This window comes from Diceros bicornis, chromosome 6 (genome assembly GCF_020826845.1).
Source record: "Diceros bicornis minor isolate mBicDic1 chromosome 6, mDicBic1.mat.cur, whole genome shotgun sequence".
Classification (NCBI taxonomy): Eukaryota; Metazoa; Chordata; class Mammalia; order Perissodactyla; family Rhinocerotidae; genus Diceros; species Diceros bicornis.
Genome location: NC_080745.1, coordinates 65,483,629 through 65,502,597, shown reverse-complemented (window position 1 = coordinate 65,502,597; position 18,969 = coordinate 65,483,629). Strand labels below are relative to the sequence as shown.

Below are 18,969 nucleotides of genomic sequence, written 5' to 3'. Positions count from 1 at the left end.
TGTGAGCTCTTTGGAAACAAGGACCATGCTTCCTTTTTCTTTTGTATTCCATGAAGTAATATGTTGCTGGGTGCTTAATAAGGTGCATTGTGTCCAGAATACACTCATTAGGTGCTCACCTGTTGGAAGCCTTAGAGTGCAATAGAGAATCATTCTGGATCTGAACAAAGGTGTGACAGGGGCAGAGTAACTAAGTACCATATTGTTGGTTCACTAGGAGGCAGCAATGCTGGTGGTGGCACTTCTGTTAAAAAGGAAATTGAGTAGACCATTTGAGAGATCTCTAGGGCATGAACTAAAATATTGACTGTAGCTCTGGAGAAAAAGGTTGCTGTTGAGTTCAGTGGCACGTTTAGAGTTGTAGACTACTTGCATGCATGTAATAAGTATCTTTTACCTTCCTTGTAAACAATAATATTAGCAGTGGAATCAAAGTTCAGAGCACAAGTCCTAACAGTAGTATCCTGGTGGGTAAACCATGTAGTTTGCAATCCCAGGCCAGCTTCAGGCAAATAAGGGACTCTGAGAGATTGAACACTGGAACTTTCCTACTGCATCTTGATTCAAACATTAGCTATAAAATATTTTGTCTTAAGTCCTTCATATGTATTAGGATACAAAAAGAAATTACTCTGATAGGTAATCTTTGGGGACTGAAATTGTGATGGAGCTCTCCTATACTTACCGCTCAGCAGTTCTCGAGAGGTTTTCCTCTGGGACCAGTAGTTCTTTGACAATATGTGACCTGAGTATTGAGGAGATTTTTTTCCTCCCCAGACAACACTGCAAACTGATGAAGTTAAAAATGTGCCGTGTGGAACAAGGTAAGCTTTCCCCTTGCTTATCAACCTCCCTTTAGTTCAGGTGGAGTTTCTGTTCATAAGCTGTGATCACTTAAACATCTTTCAAATAGGCAAATAGGGGGATTTCTCTTCTGAGCATTATTTGAGTAAAGCCCTTTCTCAAATAGGACCTTTCCACCTTGGGAGCCATTAGGATGTCATTGATAAAGGTAGGCAGACCTAACTTCATATATGAGCACTGCCACATCTTTTTATTGACTTTTTAAAAAATAGACTTTATTTTATTTTATTTTTTTGTGAGGAAGACTAGCTCTGAGCTAACATCCAATGCCAATCCTCCTCTTTTTTCCTGAGGAAGATTGGGCCTGGGCTAACATTCTGCCCATCTTCCTCCACTTTATATGGGACGCCACCACAGCATGGCTTGATAAACGGTGCATTGGTGCGCGTCTGGGATCCCAACCTGTGAACCCTGGGCCACCGAAGTGGAGCACGCGCGCTTAACTGCTGCGCCACTGGGCCGGCCCCTAGACTTTATATTTTAGAGCACTTTTAGGTTCATAGCTAAATTGAGCAGAAAAGCACAGAGAGTTCCCATATACTCCTTGCCCTGACACATGCCTTTATTGACTTTTCTAAGCTTAGTTTCCTCTTAAAAATCAAGTAATAAGACCTCCCGTGCAGAGTTATTGTAAGGGTTAGAATTAGTATATATAAAGTGCCTAACCCAGCGCTTGACCCAGAGTAGGTGCTCAATAACAGTTTACAATGAAATCATCTCACCTTCTTGTCATCTGTAGTATTAAATGCTATCTAATTTAGAGTTTCTGATTCAGTAGGTCTGGAATGAGGCTCAAGAATTTGCATTTTTAGCAGAAGTTCCAGGTGATGCTGTGGCTGCTGGTCTGAGGACCTTACTTTGAAAATCACTGCCCTAAAGAGTTGTAGCGAGAGACAGGCAAGCAAGGCCCAAATTATTTCTAGAGCATAGTCAATACGTTGAATTTAATCAAAAGAAGAATGTAAAGTTCAAGGTATTTTTTAAGTGCTCTGTTTTAAATGACTAAAATATCAATATTACAAGCTTATGAAAGAGGCTTTGACATCTTATGGAAGGACAGAAATGCTTTTAAAAAGGAAGCAAATTCCCTCTAAGTTAACATATTTGATGTCAAGTGCTCCCTAGGTCTATCTGTAACTCTTTTATGGATTCTCTTTTGAGATGACTCAAAATTGGCAGCTGATGAGAGTTGGGTAAATTTTATTTTCATCTTCATGCTTTCCTATGTTTCTCAGATTTTTTTCAGTGAGCAGATATTACCCTTTTTAATCAGAAAAAATGTCATTTTAAGTTGGTAGGAAGGCTTAGTTGTTTAGTTTCAAAATCTCTGACTTCTTGTATCTTAAACTGAGGTTCACATACCCTTCAGGGTCTGTACTGATAGGCCAGGATGTATAGGAAGCCATTAATTAACAAGACTTGTTTTTATGGAGTGTCAATTTTACTTGAAGGTTTGGGAGGAAATTCTTTTTTCCATATTGGAATAAATACAGATAAAAAGTAGATTAAAATTCTTGATGAATTATTAAGATAAGGAAGAAAACCAGAAGAATTTCAGCCTGTGGCTGACGTCCATACCTCTCCATTTTACTTGGTTTCTTGATGGAAAAGTTTGAGAAATGTACTGCTTTAGCTGTTGGTTTCAGTTAATAAGGGCAAAGTGCTAAGTAACTCTAGGTTATAGGTTTAGTCTTCATGTCAGCTCATTTGATGACAGTAGTTACAGAGGTGAGCCTTTGGTTATGAGAGGAGCCAGGTGTGTGTGTGTAGGGTCATTTGAGTAGTGAATAGTGGGGTCATTTTTTGTGTGTGTGAAGGGGATTCGCTCTGAGCTAACATCACTTGCCAATCTTCCTCTTTTTTTCTTTTTTTTTTTTTTTTTTTTACTTGGGGAAGATCAGCCCTGAGCTAACATCTCTGCCAATCTTCCTGTATTTTATATGTGGGTTGCCACCATAGCATGGCTCAGTGAGTGGTACGGTGAGTGGTGTAGGTCCGTGCCCGAGATCTGAACCTGAGAACCCTGGCCGCCCAAGTGGAGCGTGCCAGACTTAACCACTACGCCATGGGGCCAGCCCCTAGTGGAGTCATTTTAATCAGTAGTATATGTCTTTAGATTTTCCTTCTAAATTTCTATCAGATGGGATATGTTTGATGCTGTGGGATTAGTCTGAGATTATAGTAGGTTTGTATTTGGCTCATACTTTTTCCATTTCTTTGTTTTTAGTGGTGGGGTCATGATCTATATTGACCGAATAGAAGTGGTTAATGTGTTGGCCCCTTGTGCAGGTATGGTACCCATCTATTCTGTTGTTTTTATAGTTATAATGAGGGTATTTATAATTGAGAGATTCCCTGAGGAATAGAAAGGTACTTTTAAAGTTTTATGACCTCATTCATTTCTGGTATATATAAAAAAATAATCACTGGAATATTTTCCATTTCTAGAGGGTGGTGGCAGAAATAGGTCACAAGTCCTGGAAAGAGTTGACTTTTTGCAACTGTATGGGTTACTCTTCTCTGAGCTGAGTGTTTCTAAAGAACAAGATGGTCATTGATTATTTCTAGAAAGTTACATTTTTATCCAGTCAGGATGAGAGATGATTTCCTTACATGCTAAAAATCTATTACTGATCAGTTCCTGGGCCACACTGATTTGTGACCATAGAAAAATCTTTTTTAGTTGAGATTTGCTGTAACTTGCAAAGCGATTTGAAAGTCCTCAGTTTGGGGAAAACATTTTCTTGGTAAAAGCTGAAAACCCACCGAGATGGAGTGGGTACTATTCAAATCAAAAACTTAATTAGAAGTTCTGAAGAAATATCTGCCTTTTGTTTGTTTGATTTTTTTTCCCAATTATTTTTAATGTGGTAAAATACACATAACATAAAATTTACCATCTTAATCATTTTTAAGTATATGGTTCAGTGGTGTTAAATACATTCACATTGTTAATGCACCCATCACCAATATCTGTCTCCAGAACTCTTTTCATTTTGCACAACTGAAACTCTGTACCCTTTAAATAACTCCCTATTCTCCCCTCTTCCCGGACCGTGGCAATCACAATTCTACTTTCTGTCTCTGATTTTGACTATGCTTAAGTACATTATGTAAGTGGAATCGTACAGTATTTTTTTTTTTGTGACTGGCTTATTTCACTTAGCATAATGTCTTCAAGGTTCATCTATGTTGTAGCATATGTCAGAATTTCCTTCCTTTTTAAGGCTGAATAATATTCCATTGTATGTATATACCACACTTTGTTTAGCCATTCATCCGTTGATGGACACTTGGGTTGCTTCCATATTTTAGCTAGTGTGAGTAGTGCTGCTCTGAACATGGGTGTACTTGAATCTCTTCGAGACCCTGCTTTCAGTTGAAAGATCTGCTATTTTATCTTTATCCTTATTATTAAAATTGGCAAGCTTAGTATGTACAGAATACTGTTTTCAGCAAAAACAATTCAAAAAGGTGAAGTTAGAGCCTTGCCCTAAGGGGTTTTTATTTTATTTGAAAAGGCACGATACCAATCTGAAAAAATGTATATTGAAATGTAAGGTCATGCTATGTATTTCATGTCATTGGTACAGGCACAAACAGCAAAAGGATTTCAGAGCACAGAGCAAGCTGTGTTACTGTCAAGTGGTCACAAATCAGTAGAATGGATTATGATTGGAAAAATAGAAGAAGGGGAGAGATTGCTGGTTCTCTAGCTAGAGATAAAGAGAAACTACTGGATCACCAATTCATTTGGAAATGACCAAGCAAATGAGTTAGTCAGCAAGTATTTATTGTTGGCCTGTCCAACAGCTGTGATCTGGAATCCAGTTACATCTAATATCCTCCATGAAAGGCCAGTAGAGCAAGTCCTTGGGTCTGAAAAGAGAAACCAGCATGTTTTAATAAGTAGAGCACGTGCTTTTAGGTAGAGCACAGGTTCTGGCATGATCTAGTATGTGCCCTTAGGCACATTTCTGAAATTCTCTGTTTCTCAGTTTCCTATTGCGCAAAATTAGGAGATTTTTTGTGAGAATTAAGTGCTAGTATATGTAAATTGCCTGACATAAGCCTGGCCCAGTAAATGTTAGCTTCTTTCCCTTCTAGCTTGGTGTCTTTTTTTTTTCTTTTTCTGCTGAAGAAGATTCACCCTAAGCTAACATCTGTTGCCAGTCTTCCTCTTTTTTTGCTTGAGGAAGATTTGCCCTGAGCTAACATCTGTGCCAGTCTTCCTCTATTTTGTATGTGGGTCACCCCCACAGCATGGCTGACAAGTGGTGCAGGTGCGCACCTGGAATCCAAACCTGCAAACCTGGGCTGCTTAAGTGGAGTGCACTGAACTTAACCACTAAGCCATGGGGCTGGCCCCCCTTGATGTCTTTTTTTAAAGTCTTTAAAATTTGCCTTTTTGGAAATGGTCTTTCGCAGCTGCTTCCTTCTTTTATTCTCACTGTTCCTCACTTAGTTCAGGCACTCTTTACCTCTTAGCTAAACTTTTGCTTTGCAGTAATTGCCTTATACTTTCTTGCCTCTGATCTCTATGACTCACAATTCATCTTCACACTGCTGCCAAAGTACAAATCTAATTGATTGTGCCCTTGTTTGAAAGCTTTGACAGCTCCTTATTACTTCCAAGATAATGTATACTCTCCTTAGTATGGAATTCCAAGTTTGCCCATTAGAATTGCATATGTAGTAATATATGGAATATCGAGCACGAGGAGCACATCAAGGTTTGTGAGTTGTGTTTCATGTTTTCACTATTTCGTTGGCACTTTTCCTCATGTATATTATGTCACTGTAACTTCTACATTGGCTGAATTAGAAGATACACAGGTAAACATGGATTATCCTGTCCTTCAGTGTTTGATATTGTGAGGAACTACACAGCAGATTATGACAAGACCTTAATCTTCAATAAAATCCACCATGAACTGAACCAGTTTTGCAGTGCCCACACACTTCAAGAAGTTTACATTGAATTGTTTGGTAAGTGTCTTATTTGTTTTAGATATGTAAATAACCACTATACTATAGTGTCCATAAACAACACTATAATATTATTAATAAAAATTATGCTATTTGAGCATTTCTTATGAATTTATAATAGAACAGTTGTCTTGAGAATATTCTGTATCTTAAGTTTTAAATTTCTTATGATTAAATTAAGCAGATAGTTACTCAGATAAGATATTTTAAGAATGATAACCATTTTCTGAAATGCACAATATATAACTTGGTAGAGATTGGGAAAAGGTCATTACTTACAGACTATATTCTGTTTTTACTATGATAACTTACTGAAAATTAGCTTTGTTGCTATTTTAATAGATAATTTGGGGAAATTTAGAAGTCTGTGTCTTGGAGTTTCCCAAGACCCACCCCCATGTTTGAAGATTTGCTAGGAGGACTGATAGGACTCAGTTTGTAAGTTGTACTCACAGCTAAGATGTGTTATAGCAAAAGGAAAAGGCATGTGGGTGAAGTCGGAAGGCAACCAGCCACAAGTTTCCAAGAGTCTTCTCCCAGGGGAGTCATGCAGGATACACTTAATTACTCCAGCATTGAATTGTGACAACACATGTGAAATGTTATCTACTGGGGAAGCTCATTAGAGACTCACTGCTCAGGGTTTTTATTGGGGGCTGGTCATGTAGGCACCCTCTGCCTAGCACATACGAAAATTCCAGACTCCCAGAAGGAAAGCAGGAGTTTAGTATAAACCACGTTGTTTGTATAAACAGTTTAGGTACAGTGAGTCATTCTTATCAGTTCTGGAGATAGTGGGAATCCTCTCCAAGTTCCCAGGTGACAGCCAAGGGCCAGCTTGCAAACAGGCATTTCTAAGGATCACAGCTTCAGGCCTGCTATGTTAACTCTTTTCTGTACAAGTTACTTTTCATTTATGACAGTGAAAGCTCTGACCAAGGTTTGGGTTGTTGCTAATGGTTGCTTACTTCTCCCTCCTCGGATTCCTAGTGAATTTCTTAGAGATAGGCATAGGGTTGGTTAATCAGTTTAGAAATCTTGATTCCTCATTGGTGTTTGACATACTGGGGTGGTGCATGAGGAAACTGATCTGTCCTGATTTATTACGTCACTGGTCATTTTAATAATGGTGAAAGTACTGTTGAGGTGGATAGAAAATTCATGAGTTACAAAGCCAAGTGAAGTGACATCTTTATTGTCGATTCTTGTGTGCTTCAAAAACCTTCCTATGAGCCTTTTTTTTTTCTTTTTCCCCTCTCTCTCTTTTTAAATCCAAAATAATAGGCAGAGGTCCATGGAAGTGAAATTAGTTATTTGGGGATTTGGATAAAAATTGACTGAAGATAGAAACTTTTTTTTTAATGAGGATCAAGACATTTTAAGTAACAACACTGAATTAAGATATTAGAGACCTAACTTCTCCGTTTATTGGATAAACTTAGCCTAGCTGCTTGTCATCTTTCTTAATTTCTTTGATAATTCGTCATATTTTCTCTCATACAAAAGGAAAACTAAGTACATATATATTTGTTTTCATATATAGGTGAAGCAGTTTAAGCTCTGTAAAAGAATAGTACCAAGGAAACTTTAGGTCTAATAATGATTGGTTTTGTTTCAATATTAATACAATGTAAAAAAAATTTTTGAGTATCACAAGAGCTGTTGTTCTTGGCTTTAAAAACAGATCAAATAGATGAAAATCTGAAGCAAGCTCTGCAGAAAGATTTAAACGTCATGGCCCCAGGCCTCACCATACAGGTAAGCCCTTTTCCTAGGAAATTCTCTGGGAATTTTGAGAGCTTTGAATTTAATTGTCCTTTCATTGGACTAATTCATTAATTATTTAATTAAAGTGCTATGGTGATTTATAGAATACCTTTCTCAGTTTGACTTTAGGTGTCTGCCAAAATAGAATACTCTTCTAACTTACCATGGGTGACATTTTCTTCTGAACTCTTAGAGGGAGCAGATAAGCTGAGGCTCTTACCAGGAAATAAAATCGTTGTACTGCTGTGTGTGAGGCATTATTAAGATACAGTAATGGTTATAAATCAGTGTAAGAGTAATCCTGCCTTCAGTAAGATTATGAAAAAGGATTTCAGGTATAAGATTTGAACAGTAATTCAAGATAAAATAGATGTCACAAAGTATTAATTGACAGATGAATTGATTGGATGATTATTACTATAAGAGTTTAGAGTTAGAGAACATTTCAAGAGAGTCTGCGTGGAAACGACGATGATTGAGTTGGGATTTTAGGTAGGTCTGGAAGAATTAATAGGATTTATAGGGGGGAAAGGAGTAAGGAAGATATTTCTAGTGGATGGGATGGCCTAAGTAAAAGCAAGGTAGCAGATGAATTTAGTGGTGGTGGTGGTGGTGGTGGTGGCATTGAGAGATGGAAGGGTGAGAGATTCTATGCCTGCTTTTTTGGGTCAATATTTTTTCAGATTGGGTTGAAATCCATTAGTGCATTCTAAAATCAATGTTAGTGGATCATGACCAGCATTTTAAATAAAATGAATTGAATAGGAAAAGAAATCTGAGTGCATGGCGTGTGGTCAGTTTAAGTATCATTCTGTGAAACTTTTGTTTGTTTTACATGGGTGTGTTAGGTGTTTACATTGGGTGTCACTGTAAAATGCGTTTCTTACTGTGATTGTGGTCAGTGACTTTTGAAAGCCATGGTTCTGGATCTGGATTACCTGAGAAGTGGTAATGTGGCTTCTGTAGTGTCCTTTCTCAGAATTTCTATATCGGTTGGTTGATTTGATGAACATTACTGCAGTTAAAGGTAAAGCTTTCTTTGGTGTCACCTGTCTCAAGTGTTGCACTGCTGCTGAGAGTGTGCATTCACTGTGAGTGATCATGTGTGATCTCAAACAAGACGGGAAAGATGGCAAAGGTTTTCTGCTGTCCTTGTTCAAGCTGTGCCATTATCTCTGACTGGTGCCTGAAGGGGAGCCACCAAAGTTAAGTGGACATTTGAAATGTCCAGAGCTAACTTGGTAAAATCTCTTTATTGTCCATTCAGCTGTGGCTGAAGTAGCTTTTCAATTTTAAAGTTATTAAATGTGGGGGCCGGCCCCGTGGCGCAAGGAGTTAAGTGGGCACACTCCGCAGCAGTGGCCTGGGGTTCATCCAGTTCGGATCCTGGGCACGCACCAACGCACCGCTTGTTAAGCCACGCTGTGGCAGTGTCCCATATAAAGTAGAGGAAGGTGGGCACGGATGTTAGCCCAGGGCCAGTCTTCTTAAGCAAAAAAGAAGAGGATTGGCATCAGATGTTAGCTCAGGGCTGGTCTTCCTCACAAAATAAATAAATAAATAAATAAAGATATTAAATGTGAATGTCATAGATTCTTAGATTCTGCCCAGGTTGTTACTTGGAGATCTAGCTCATTCTTAACAGCTCCCTAGAATTCCTTGCCTTATATTATGTAACTATTTCCCTATTGTTAACAGTTTTCTGCTATTAATAAATGATAGTTATTGAACATTCCTGACGCATCTCCTTGTATGTATAAGGTATCTTTTGAAGTGTCTGTGCAAATCTACATTCTTTTTTTTTGTGAGGAAGATGAGCCCTGAGCTAACATCCAATGCCAATCCTCCTCTTTTTGCTGAGGAAGATTGGCCCTGGGGTAACATCTGTGCCCATCTTCCTCTACTTTATATGGGATGCCGCAGCAGCGTGGCTTGACAAGTGGTGCATCGGCATGCGCCCGGGATCCGAACCTGTGAACCCCGGGCTGCCACAGCAGAGGGCGTGCACTTAACTGCTATGCCACCGGGCCAGCCCCAAATCTACGTTCTCACCAGCAGTATATGTGAATACTTGTTTCTCCACAACCTCACCAGCATTTGAAGCAATCAGACATGCTAATTTTTGCCATATGGATAAGTATGAAGTTATATCTCTCTTTGATTTGCATTTTCTTAGTTATTAATGAGGTTGAGCATCTTTTGATTTTTTTTTTTTTTGGCAGTTTGTACTCTCTTCTGTCGATTGCCTGTTCATATCCTTTGCCCATTTGTCTGTTGGATTGTTTTTCTTTTTCTTACTGATTTGTGGTAGTACTTTGTATATCCTGGATATTTTTATACCCACGTGTTATATATGTTGTTTAAAAAATTAGATATTAGGAAAAAGATGAATAACAAAGTCACATTCACCAGGAATCTTACTATGCGGAGATAACATATTTCATAGTTTATTATATCTTTCCAGACTCTTCTTAATAGAAGAGTAGAGGAACATATGTTTATATATAGATATAAATACTGCAAACTACAGTGGAGTCACACCATAGCTGCTTTTTTCACTAACAGTATATATAAGCATCTTTTCAAGTTTAAGTAAAGATTTGCTGCATCATCACTTTTAATGGTTTTATTTAATTAATCTCTGTGGCTTCCAGTTTTCCTATTACATGCATGTTGCGATGACCAAGCTTATACATGCATTGTTTAAAATCTTTCCCTTAGGATAAATTCTTAAATGTAGGATTGATGAATCAAAGTGTATGCCCCGTTTGGGGGCTTTATGTACATATCGCCCAATTGCCTTTCAAAAAAGTTTTTAGCAGCTTATGCTGTCTCATCAGCAGTGTGGGTGAGCTATAGTTCCTACACATTTGATTGAGTGATTGTACCGAAATAATCAGCAGGTGCACACCTGCTCTTCCCATTCTTTTGGAGAAAATCTGGTGTTTTGTATTAATTATTGAGGTTGAATGCCCTAGGATATTTATTGGCCATTTGTATTTCATTTGTGAATTGTTTATTGTGTTTGCTCATTTTTTAGTTGTCGTTTGTTTGTTTTTCTCATTGATTTAAATAAGCTATTTTTTAATATGTTAATTATTGCAACTTTTTTTTAAATGCATAGGAAACATTTTATCCTAGTTTTTTCTTTGCCATTTAAGTTTTCTCCCCCCTGACAATTCTGGAGTTTTAAACTTTTATGTAGTAATTTTAGTATTTTTTCTTTATGGTGTTTTGCTGTGCTGGCATGCTTCAATAGCCTTTCACCACTTTAAAATCTAGAAATTTAAATTAAATCAGAAATTACGCCATCTTTCTCTACTTTTACAGTTGTATTTTTAGGTTTAAGTCTTGAATTCATCTAGAATCTATTTTGATGTCAGTTGTGAGGTAGGGCTCCAATCCTCCTTCTCCCCAATTTGGTAGCAGCAATAATTACTGAATAATTTATGCCCCCATCTCCCCCCTTGTTTGAAATGCCATTTATATTGTATGCCAAATTCCATTATGTAGTAGAGTCTTTTTTGGAGTTTGTTCTGTTCTGTTGCTCTTTCTATTTCGTATTCTTTCGTTAGTTATCGAGCCCTTGGTCTTTCCCCGTCAAATGTACTTCTCTCCTGGTTTTTCCTTCTTGTTAGTAAATGTCACTTCTCCTCAGACCAATCTAGATGTGTCGGGGGGCATCTTCAGTAACCCCTCACTCTTAACATTTAATCAGTCCCCATATCCTGCTGATTCTACAGCCAAAATCCATCTAAAACTGTCACCACCTCCATCTTCACTGTCACCTCTTTAAGCCAAGCCACCATCTCTTGCCTGGACTTCTACAGTAACCTCCTTTCTCGTTTCCTCACTTCCACTTTTACCCTTGTCACGTCATTTTCTGCACAGCAGCAAGAAGGATCTTTTAAATTTAGTTATGTTTATTTGTTGTTTTTATAAAAAGTTATTGAATAAAAAAATTTCACTTTATAATACATTTTTAAACTGGTTGATCAAGATCTCCATTGTTTTGGTTGCATTAGTCTTGTTATAAAATAGTTTCTTAATGATAGTTGGAATGCATTTTTAGAACTTCGTCTATTTTTCAGCCTTCCTATTTTCACATTACCATATGGTTATGATAATTCAACTTTTTATTCACTTTTAAAATCTGGTAAGACACATTGTCTTTTCACAAATGCCTTTGATATTTTTACCAGCATATTCTTCCAATGAGTTTTCGTTATTGATATTTTTAAGCTGTATCAGATACTTAAATTGGCATATAAGTTTTAAAATTAGAAACATAGTTTATGGCTTAACTTAATCATATCATTGTCATTTTTGTTTCTTTTAGAATTTCTGACCTAGGTGAGAAGCTCATATCCCAAATTAAATTAATACTCATGGATTTAATGTTTTAATGCTGTTAAATATGTAGTCTTTTTTTTTTTAAGCATTGAGGAATGCAAGTGATTCTTGGTGAATTTATTGTACATTAACAAGTTTTCTGAAATCACTGTCGCTAGTAATTTTTTTGGTTAATTTCCTTAAATTTGTGTGTGTGTGTGTGTGTGCGTGTGTGTGGTCAAAACACTTAACATGAGATCTACCCTCTTAACAAACTTTAAAAGTGTACAGTACGTTATTATTGACTACAGGTACAATGTTGTACAGCAGTTGTACTATTTATCTTGCTTGACTGAAACTTCATGAATTTCCTTAGATTTTTTAGTTATATAATTATGCCAAAATAAAAATCTTGGTTTCCCCCTCCACAACCTAGTATTTCCCAGTCCCCAAATTATCCTATTTTAATTCTTCACATAACACTTAATAACTGAAATTCTCTTGTTCATATTTTTGCTTTTTGTTGTTGTCTGTTTTCTCCCTTTAAAATTTTAAATTCCTTGAGAGCACCCTTGCCTTGTTCATAGCTGTATCCACAGTGCCTAGAATAAACAGCACTTGCTACAGACTAGGCACCCAATTAATATTTGTTGTTGAATGAACATTCTCTGTAACAATCACTATTTTAATTTTTCCCTTCTCTATGTTTATGCCCCATTTTTCCTCTTGAACAACTACAGTGGCAAATTAAAGTGGTGAAAATAGGCTTCCTTGGTAATTTTTTTCTATGTTATTTAAGGGAGTGACTATATTATGTGCGGGCTTTTTTGGTTTAAAATATATGCTTATGACCCAAGGGTCAGTTTCAACAAATACGTGTTTCATCCTTATTTTTCCCTTTCTCCACCCACTGTGTGTGTGTGTGTGTGTGTGTGTGTGTGTGTGTGTGTGTGTCTTTTGGCCATTGTTTTTGGATATGTTGTCATTTTATTTCTTAAATCTCTTATGGTGCAACTTATTCATGGTATCTGTTACAGTGGGTGTTTATATTTTCACGTATTTGAAAATTATGAGATTTCCCAAGATTGGCAAGTGTGTAGTATGTTCTTCAGCCTCATACAGCAAGATTGAAGTCTTAAGAAGACAGTCCTATTTTGTGCATCTTTTTATAAGACTAAAAAGATATATGGCCAGTCTTTCTAATTAAATGCAATATGACAGTGCTTCCTTCTGAATCATATTAAAACATATTGGAAGTCATCTGTATTTCTGGGAGTCAACATAGTGAAATCTGGCATCTCTCAACAAATTCTGGTTCTGAATTTTTGTCTTGTGGATATCTCCATGTGTTGTTCCTTTTGGCCTCACATGCGTCACCTTCAGCATGTAATGAGTTTTTTACCGCAGTTCCCCAGCTTCTTATTCCATTTCACTCTAATTCTTGTATTTAGTTATGATAGTCCTCAAAATTGTGTACAGATTTGACTGTTCTCTTTTACGTAGGGAAAGGTATGTTGCTTAAAAGTTTAGCCGGTTTGCAGGGGGGTAAATTATAACTTTCTTCAGATCAGCAAGGTTTGTGTGCTTTTGCAGTGTAGGTGGGTGGTGAGGGATGTGTAGTAAAATGAGAAGCTTTTGAGAGATCAAGTCCTAATGTAGAAAAGTTAGCCTTCAAAAAACTATTGCACTTTTCAAGTAGATAATCTTAATTATGTCCAAGTACACTCTGGTTAGGGAAACAAAGTGTCTAGTAAACAAGGTGTGCAGAGACAAGTAGACGTTGTTCTAAGTGAGATTCTAGGAAGAAAGAATGTAAACTGTTAATAGATACTTGTTTTCCTTCAGTGTTAGGCTGATTATTTACAGCTAGTACTGAGTGATTGCAGGTTAGGAAGTGGTAAATTCAGTTACTGCCCACTGTGCTAAGTTGCTTTACTGACCTGGGTTTTTTGTTTGTTTTTATTTTTGTTTTTAACTGTTTCCTACTTTACAATTTAAATCTTGGAATTTTGCCTTCTTTCTGTTTCTTTGGTTTGCAGGTTTGAAAAGGAAACAAAAGTATCCAACTAAAGAGCTTTGTGAAAGGTCTTTTAAGGGAGAACCTTGGAGTTTATTTCCGCAGTGGGTAGAGTGGTTTTTCCTGTAGCCAGGCATTTTTTTAAGGAAACAAGAAGCAGCTTATCTTTGATTCCTGGTGTGATGGCATGAAAAGTAGATTTTCTAGTGGAATTCCCACACGTTAGTAGGCAGCTGTGTCATAGTTGTTTTATTAGTTTCATTTGAGGAGCTCTTCTGTAGATTTAGTTTGAGGATTTATTTTTCAAATATACTTTGGCTTTTTCACTTTTATTTTTTAGGCTGTGCGTGTTACAAAACCCAAAATCCCAGAAGCCATAAGAAGAAATTTTGAGTTAATGTGAGTAATATGCATGGGATCCCAATATTTTTATTTAGGGCTGTCTACACATTAATATACATTCTAGAGGAGACTTATGTGTGAGAGATTGCACTCTGGGGTGGAGTCTGTATCTGTCTTCCATACTTTATTTCTAGTAATATTGCCTATTCTGGTATCTTATTTCCCACTACACTCTTATTAGTATTCTCTTTATGTATAGACATTTCAGGAGCACCTTCGGTGGCTAAGGATGCAGTTTGCTGTAGAACTATTGTTGAAGCCTAACGAGCTATAATTTGGATGTGAATAATACCTTGAATTAAATATTAGTATAGGAGAGAAAGAGTCCTAGCTGTTAAGGTTGAAGAGAGTGCCTGTACTCTGTTAGTGTGTTATAATGGTAAGACGCCTTGTTGGTATAAAGTTTGGTTTTCCATTGTATGTGACTGTGTATCTAAAATTAGACCTGGATCTTTATAATTTGCCTCTGGGGAAGCTTTGCCTGAGTTGCCTTCTGGTTGTCTTCTCTTTTATGTGTCCAGGACTGACTGGGAATGAGAAGTTACTTGCTTGACATGAAATTAGTTTCTAAGTATTTTAGAAAATCCCTTTTAGGGGAATACCCATTGCAGTTGAAATGGCAATATTATTCTTGTGTGGCAGGTACTGAAAAGTAGAAACAAAAGTCTTGAGGAAATTTGGGTGATATGTTAAGAGGAAAAATATGAAATGCTGGAAAAATAACTTTGCAAAAGTCAAGAATACAACAGATGTATAAATACAGGCAGCACAAGAAGTAATAGTACTTCTTTATGGAGTGATACACTTCTGAATCCTTATCGTTCCCAAGTCTGTATCTTCTATTATGCAGAGTTTTATTTTCTCTTTTTCATTGTAGAAAAGGAACTCTTCTTTTAAAACTATAAAGCACAGAGTGCCAGGCTGGATAGATCATGGGTCTGATCCATTTACAGAAAAAATTTTTATTGAAGGCTCAGGATGTCTTAGGCTTTAAATATGATAGCTTCTGGTGATGGAAAGATGAATACTCTGTGTTCTCTGCCGTCAAATAACTCAGAGTATCCAGAATATCATTTTATGCCTTTATCACTGTTGGCAGGAGGAAAGGGGAGAGTCTGGGGGAAAATGTTTTGGGGAAACTATTGGAGTTACTTTGCAGATAATTCTGGATCTTTGCTAATTTTGTAGACTTTTGGAATTCCAGAATTAAAAGCCACCTTGGGATCATCCAATCTAACCTCCTACCCAATAGTTATCTGTTTTTATACCATTTCTGCCATGTGGTCACCCAGTCGTCATTTGTACATGCTTAGTGATAGGCCAGCCATTTCCATTATTAGAAAGTTCAGATTCTTAGAAGATTCTTCTTTACATTGAACCCCAGTTCACCATCTAATAACTGCCGCCTAGATATATCTTCTGTACCACAAATAGAGCCACTACACGAGAGTGTCTGCTTGAGGAGGGGCTGAAATCCAGCTCCCTTCTACTTGCCAAACCATGCGCCTGAGGGACTGCATCTTCCCAGAGGTTGGTGCCTTATGCTAATTGGTCCAGAGGTGCTGTATGGGCTAGTTGGAGGCCTAAAAGCAAAGGAAGCATTTTTATACTCCAGATACTTCCAGATCACAGGCCTTTCCATGATACAATTAGAGGAAGAGGTCAGACTAAAATTCAGATGTACTAAATTTGATTCCTATGTCTGAGTGACTTTGGGCAAATCATTTAATCTTTCAGCCTCAGATTCATTGTAAGTAAAATAGGGTAACGCTCCTCTTGCCTACCTTAATGGGTCAGAAAGTTCTTATTGAAAATGGTTCTCTGACTCACTATAGAGTCAGAATTACTGTCTGTGATGCACATCATTTCTAATTTTTGTAATATTTTGCTCCACAGGGAGGCTGAGAAGACAAAACTTCTTATAGCTGCACAGAAACAAAAGGTTGTGGAGAAAGAAGCTGAGACAGAGAGAAAAAAGGCTGTTATAGGTACTTGAATTTCTTTCTGAAATGGACGTCTCTAAGTACATGTGTTAGGAGTTTGTCCTATATTGGATACTGATGGGACTCAAATAAGATTGCATCATACATAGTGGAGAACTCTGGAAACTCCTCTGTATGTTCTGATGTCCTAAAGCCTTTAAAAGTAGATGAGGCTGGTACTTAATGAAGTGCTTTGGTTCTCCACCATGGTGTTGGCTCCCACTGCTGTCTTTTTCAAGGAGGGGGAGAGTGGATAAGGTTTGGGGGCAGCTTTAGCCTCTGTGGAGTAGGGTTTTTGTTTATACAGATTGAGAATAGGAAGTTTTCTGGCCAAAGCTCAGGATTATAGTATGCATCCTTGCTATTGACATGCGTCTAGTTTTATCTGGATAGTTAGATGTTGCCTGGATAGATAGATAGATGTCTTCGAAAATACAGCAGGAGTGCTTATAGCACATTTTGTATCACAGTGGCTTCCCTAACACTCCAGGTACCGTATATTAAACTGCCATCTTAGGCTCTCATTTGTTTGTTCCTTGGGATACTGAAAGTTTAAGAAGTTTTTTATTAAATATTTCAAATATGCAAGAATGTATAGAGAACAATATAATGAAAGCTTAACATTTTGCCATATTTCCTTCAGATCATATTTTCTTTTAAGAAAAAATTTGTGTATCTGTTTGAAGCCTCCTTTGTACCCTTCCATTGTCTTATTTCTTACCTGTCTTCTCAGAGTAGCTTCTATTCTAAAGTTGATGTATATCTTTTCTGTCCATATTTTTATACCTTTACTATCAGTACGGAGCAATAAATAATTCATAGAATTATTTTAAACTACAAAAATGGTATCAAACTTTACCTTTTATTTCACAGCTTGCCTTTTTTACTGACATTGTTTTGAGTTTTATTTATATTGATACATGTAGATCTAGTTCATTTTTAACTGCTGTATATTTCATTCTATGAGTGAACCTCAGTTAATTCTGATGGATTACTGATGAAGAGTTAGGTGGTTTCTAGTTTTTCCTTACTACAAACAGTGCTGCAGTGATTCCCTTATCCGTGTCTTTTTGTGCACATGCAAGAGTTTTCCTAGACTAGTGCTACTCAACATGTGGTGGGAGTTGGTGCTCTATCACCAGCTTTTTGTTTTTGATCCACAATGAGATGAGTACAGAAATTGGGAATAAGTGTTTAGAAGTTCTTACCGCATTTTAACACAATAATTTTGTCTGTTGAATCTATAATAAAAAACTGGAGCTTATGGTTTTGTTTTTTGATATTTTTCCTAGTAATTCATTTTTATTGTAATTTACAAAATTGGTTCCTAACAGATTGAAATAGCGAAAAAAAGAAAAGAAAAGCTTTCCCACAGGTAGTTTGAGAAGCACTGCTCTAGAATACATATCTCAAAGTAGAATTGCTGAGTCATAGGGTGCACACATCTTTAAATTTACAACATATTGCCAAATTGCTCTCCAAAGTTTTCTTCCATTTTACCCTCTCTTCAGCAGTGTTTGAGTTCCAGTTTCTGTGTTGCGATATTGAGTTTCCATTTCTGTACATACTCCTCAAGCCTTGGAGTTATCAGACTTTTTAGAATGTATGCCAGTTTGATGGTGGACTTGATATCACGTAATTTCAATTTGAATTTCCCTGGTTACTAGTAAAGTTGAATATTGTTTATTGGTCATTAAGATTTCCTTTTTTTATATGTGAATTGCCTATTGATATCCTTAGCCCATTATTTGATTACTTTTTCTGAACTGATTAGTAGAAGTTCTTTATATCTTCTAGATATTAATCCTTTCCCAGGTTTGTGCATTGCAGCATCTTCTCTCAATTTGTGGCTTGTCTGAACTTTATGATGTCTTGGATGTACGTATATACAGTCATGCCTTGCTTAACGGAATGTGTTCTGAGAAATGTGTTGTTAGGCGACTTTGTCATTGTGCGAACATCATAGAGTGTACTTACACCAACCTAGATGGTATAGCCTCCTACACACTCAGGCTATATGGTACTAATCTTGTGGGACTACCCTTGTATATGTGGTCTGTCGTTGACTGAAATGTCGTTATGCGGTGCATGACTATATTTAATTTTCATGTAATCAAATTCATCAATATTTTCCTTTCTGGGTTGTACTTTTCCTGTCTTGTTTAAGAATTCTTTCTCATGCTCGCTTCGGCAGCACATATACTAAAGTTGGAACGATACAGAGACGATTAGCATGGCCCCTGCGCAAGGATGACACGCAAATTCATGAAGCATTCCATATTTAAAAAAAAAAAAAAGAATTCTTTCTCAACTCCGAAGTAATAACTTTTATTCTGAAAGTTTAAAGTTTTGCTGTTCATATTCAGGTCTTGAATCCATCTGGCATTATTTTAGAGTTTAGTGTGACATAGGAGTTCAATTTTCTTTTTTCCAAATGGCAAGCCAGTTGTCTTAGACTCTTTATTGAATAGTTTATTATTTCCTTTACTTATTTCTAATGCCACATCTGTCATATAACAAGATCCTATGTATAATTTGTTCTGTTGCTAGGTCTCTGTTTTGTTTCAATTTCTTGGTCCATCCTTCTCCAGTATTACCTTGTTTGAATTACTGGAA

The 18,969-nt window shown here is 36.9% G+C and overlaps 1 protein-coding gene and 1 non-coding gene across 7 annotated transcripts in view; both read left to right on the top strand.

Annotated features, from left to right (window-relative positions):
- The window catches only part of ERLIN1 (ER lipid raft associated 1), a 35,606-nt gene that overhangs the window by 5,620 nt on the left and 11,017 nt on the right, over positions 1 to 18,969 (top strand). For all 6 annotated transcript variants that reach the window (XM_058543771.1, XM_058543770.1, XM_058543772.1 and 3 more), the window contains exons 4-9: positions 778 to 824; positions 3,092 to 3,153; positions 5,728 to 5,853; positions 7,538 to 7,611; positions 14,310 to 14,368; positions 16,268 to 16,359. In XM_058543771.1, coding sequence (XP_058399754.1) covers positions 778 to 824; positions 3,092 to 3,153; positions 5,728 to 5,853; positions 7,538 to 7,611; positions 14,310 to 14,368; positions 16,268 to 16,359 — 460 coding nt within the window. The remainder of the gene's footprint in view (positions 1 to 777; positions 825 to 3,091; positions 3,154 to 5,727; positions 5,854 to 7,537; positions 7,612 to 14,309; positions 14,369 to 16,267; positions 16,360 to 18,969) is intronic.
- On the top strand, positions 18,532 to 18,638 carry LOC131407748 (U6 spliceosomal RNA). The gene has a single exon (XR_009220616.1). It is a non-coding gene; the product is annotated as a U6 spliceosomal RNA (small nuclear RNA).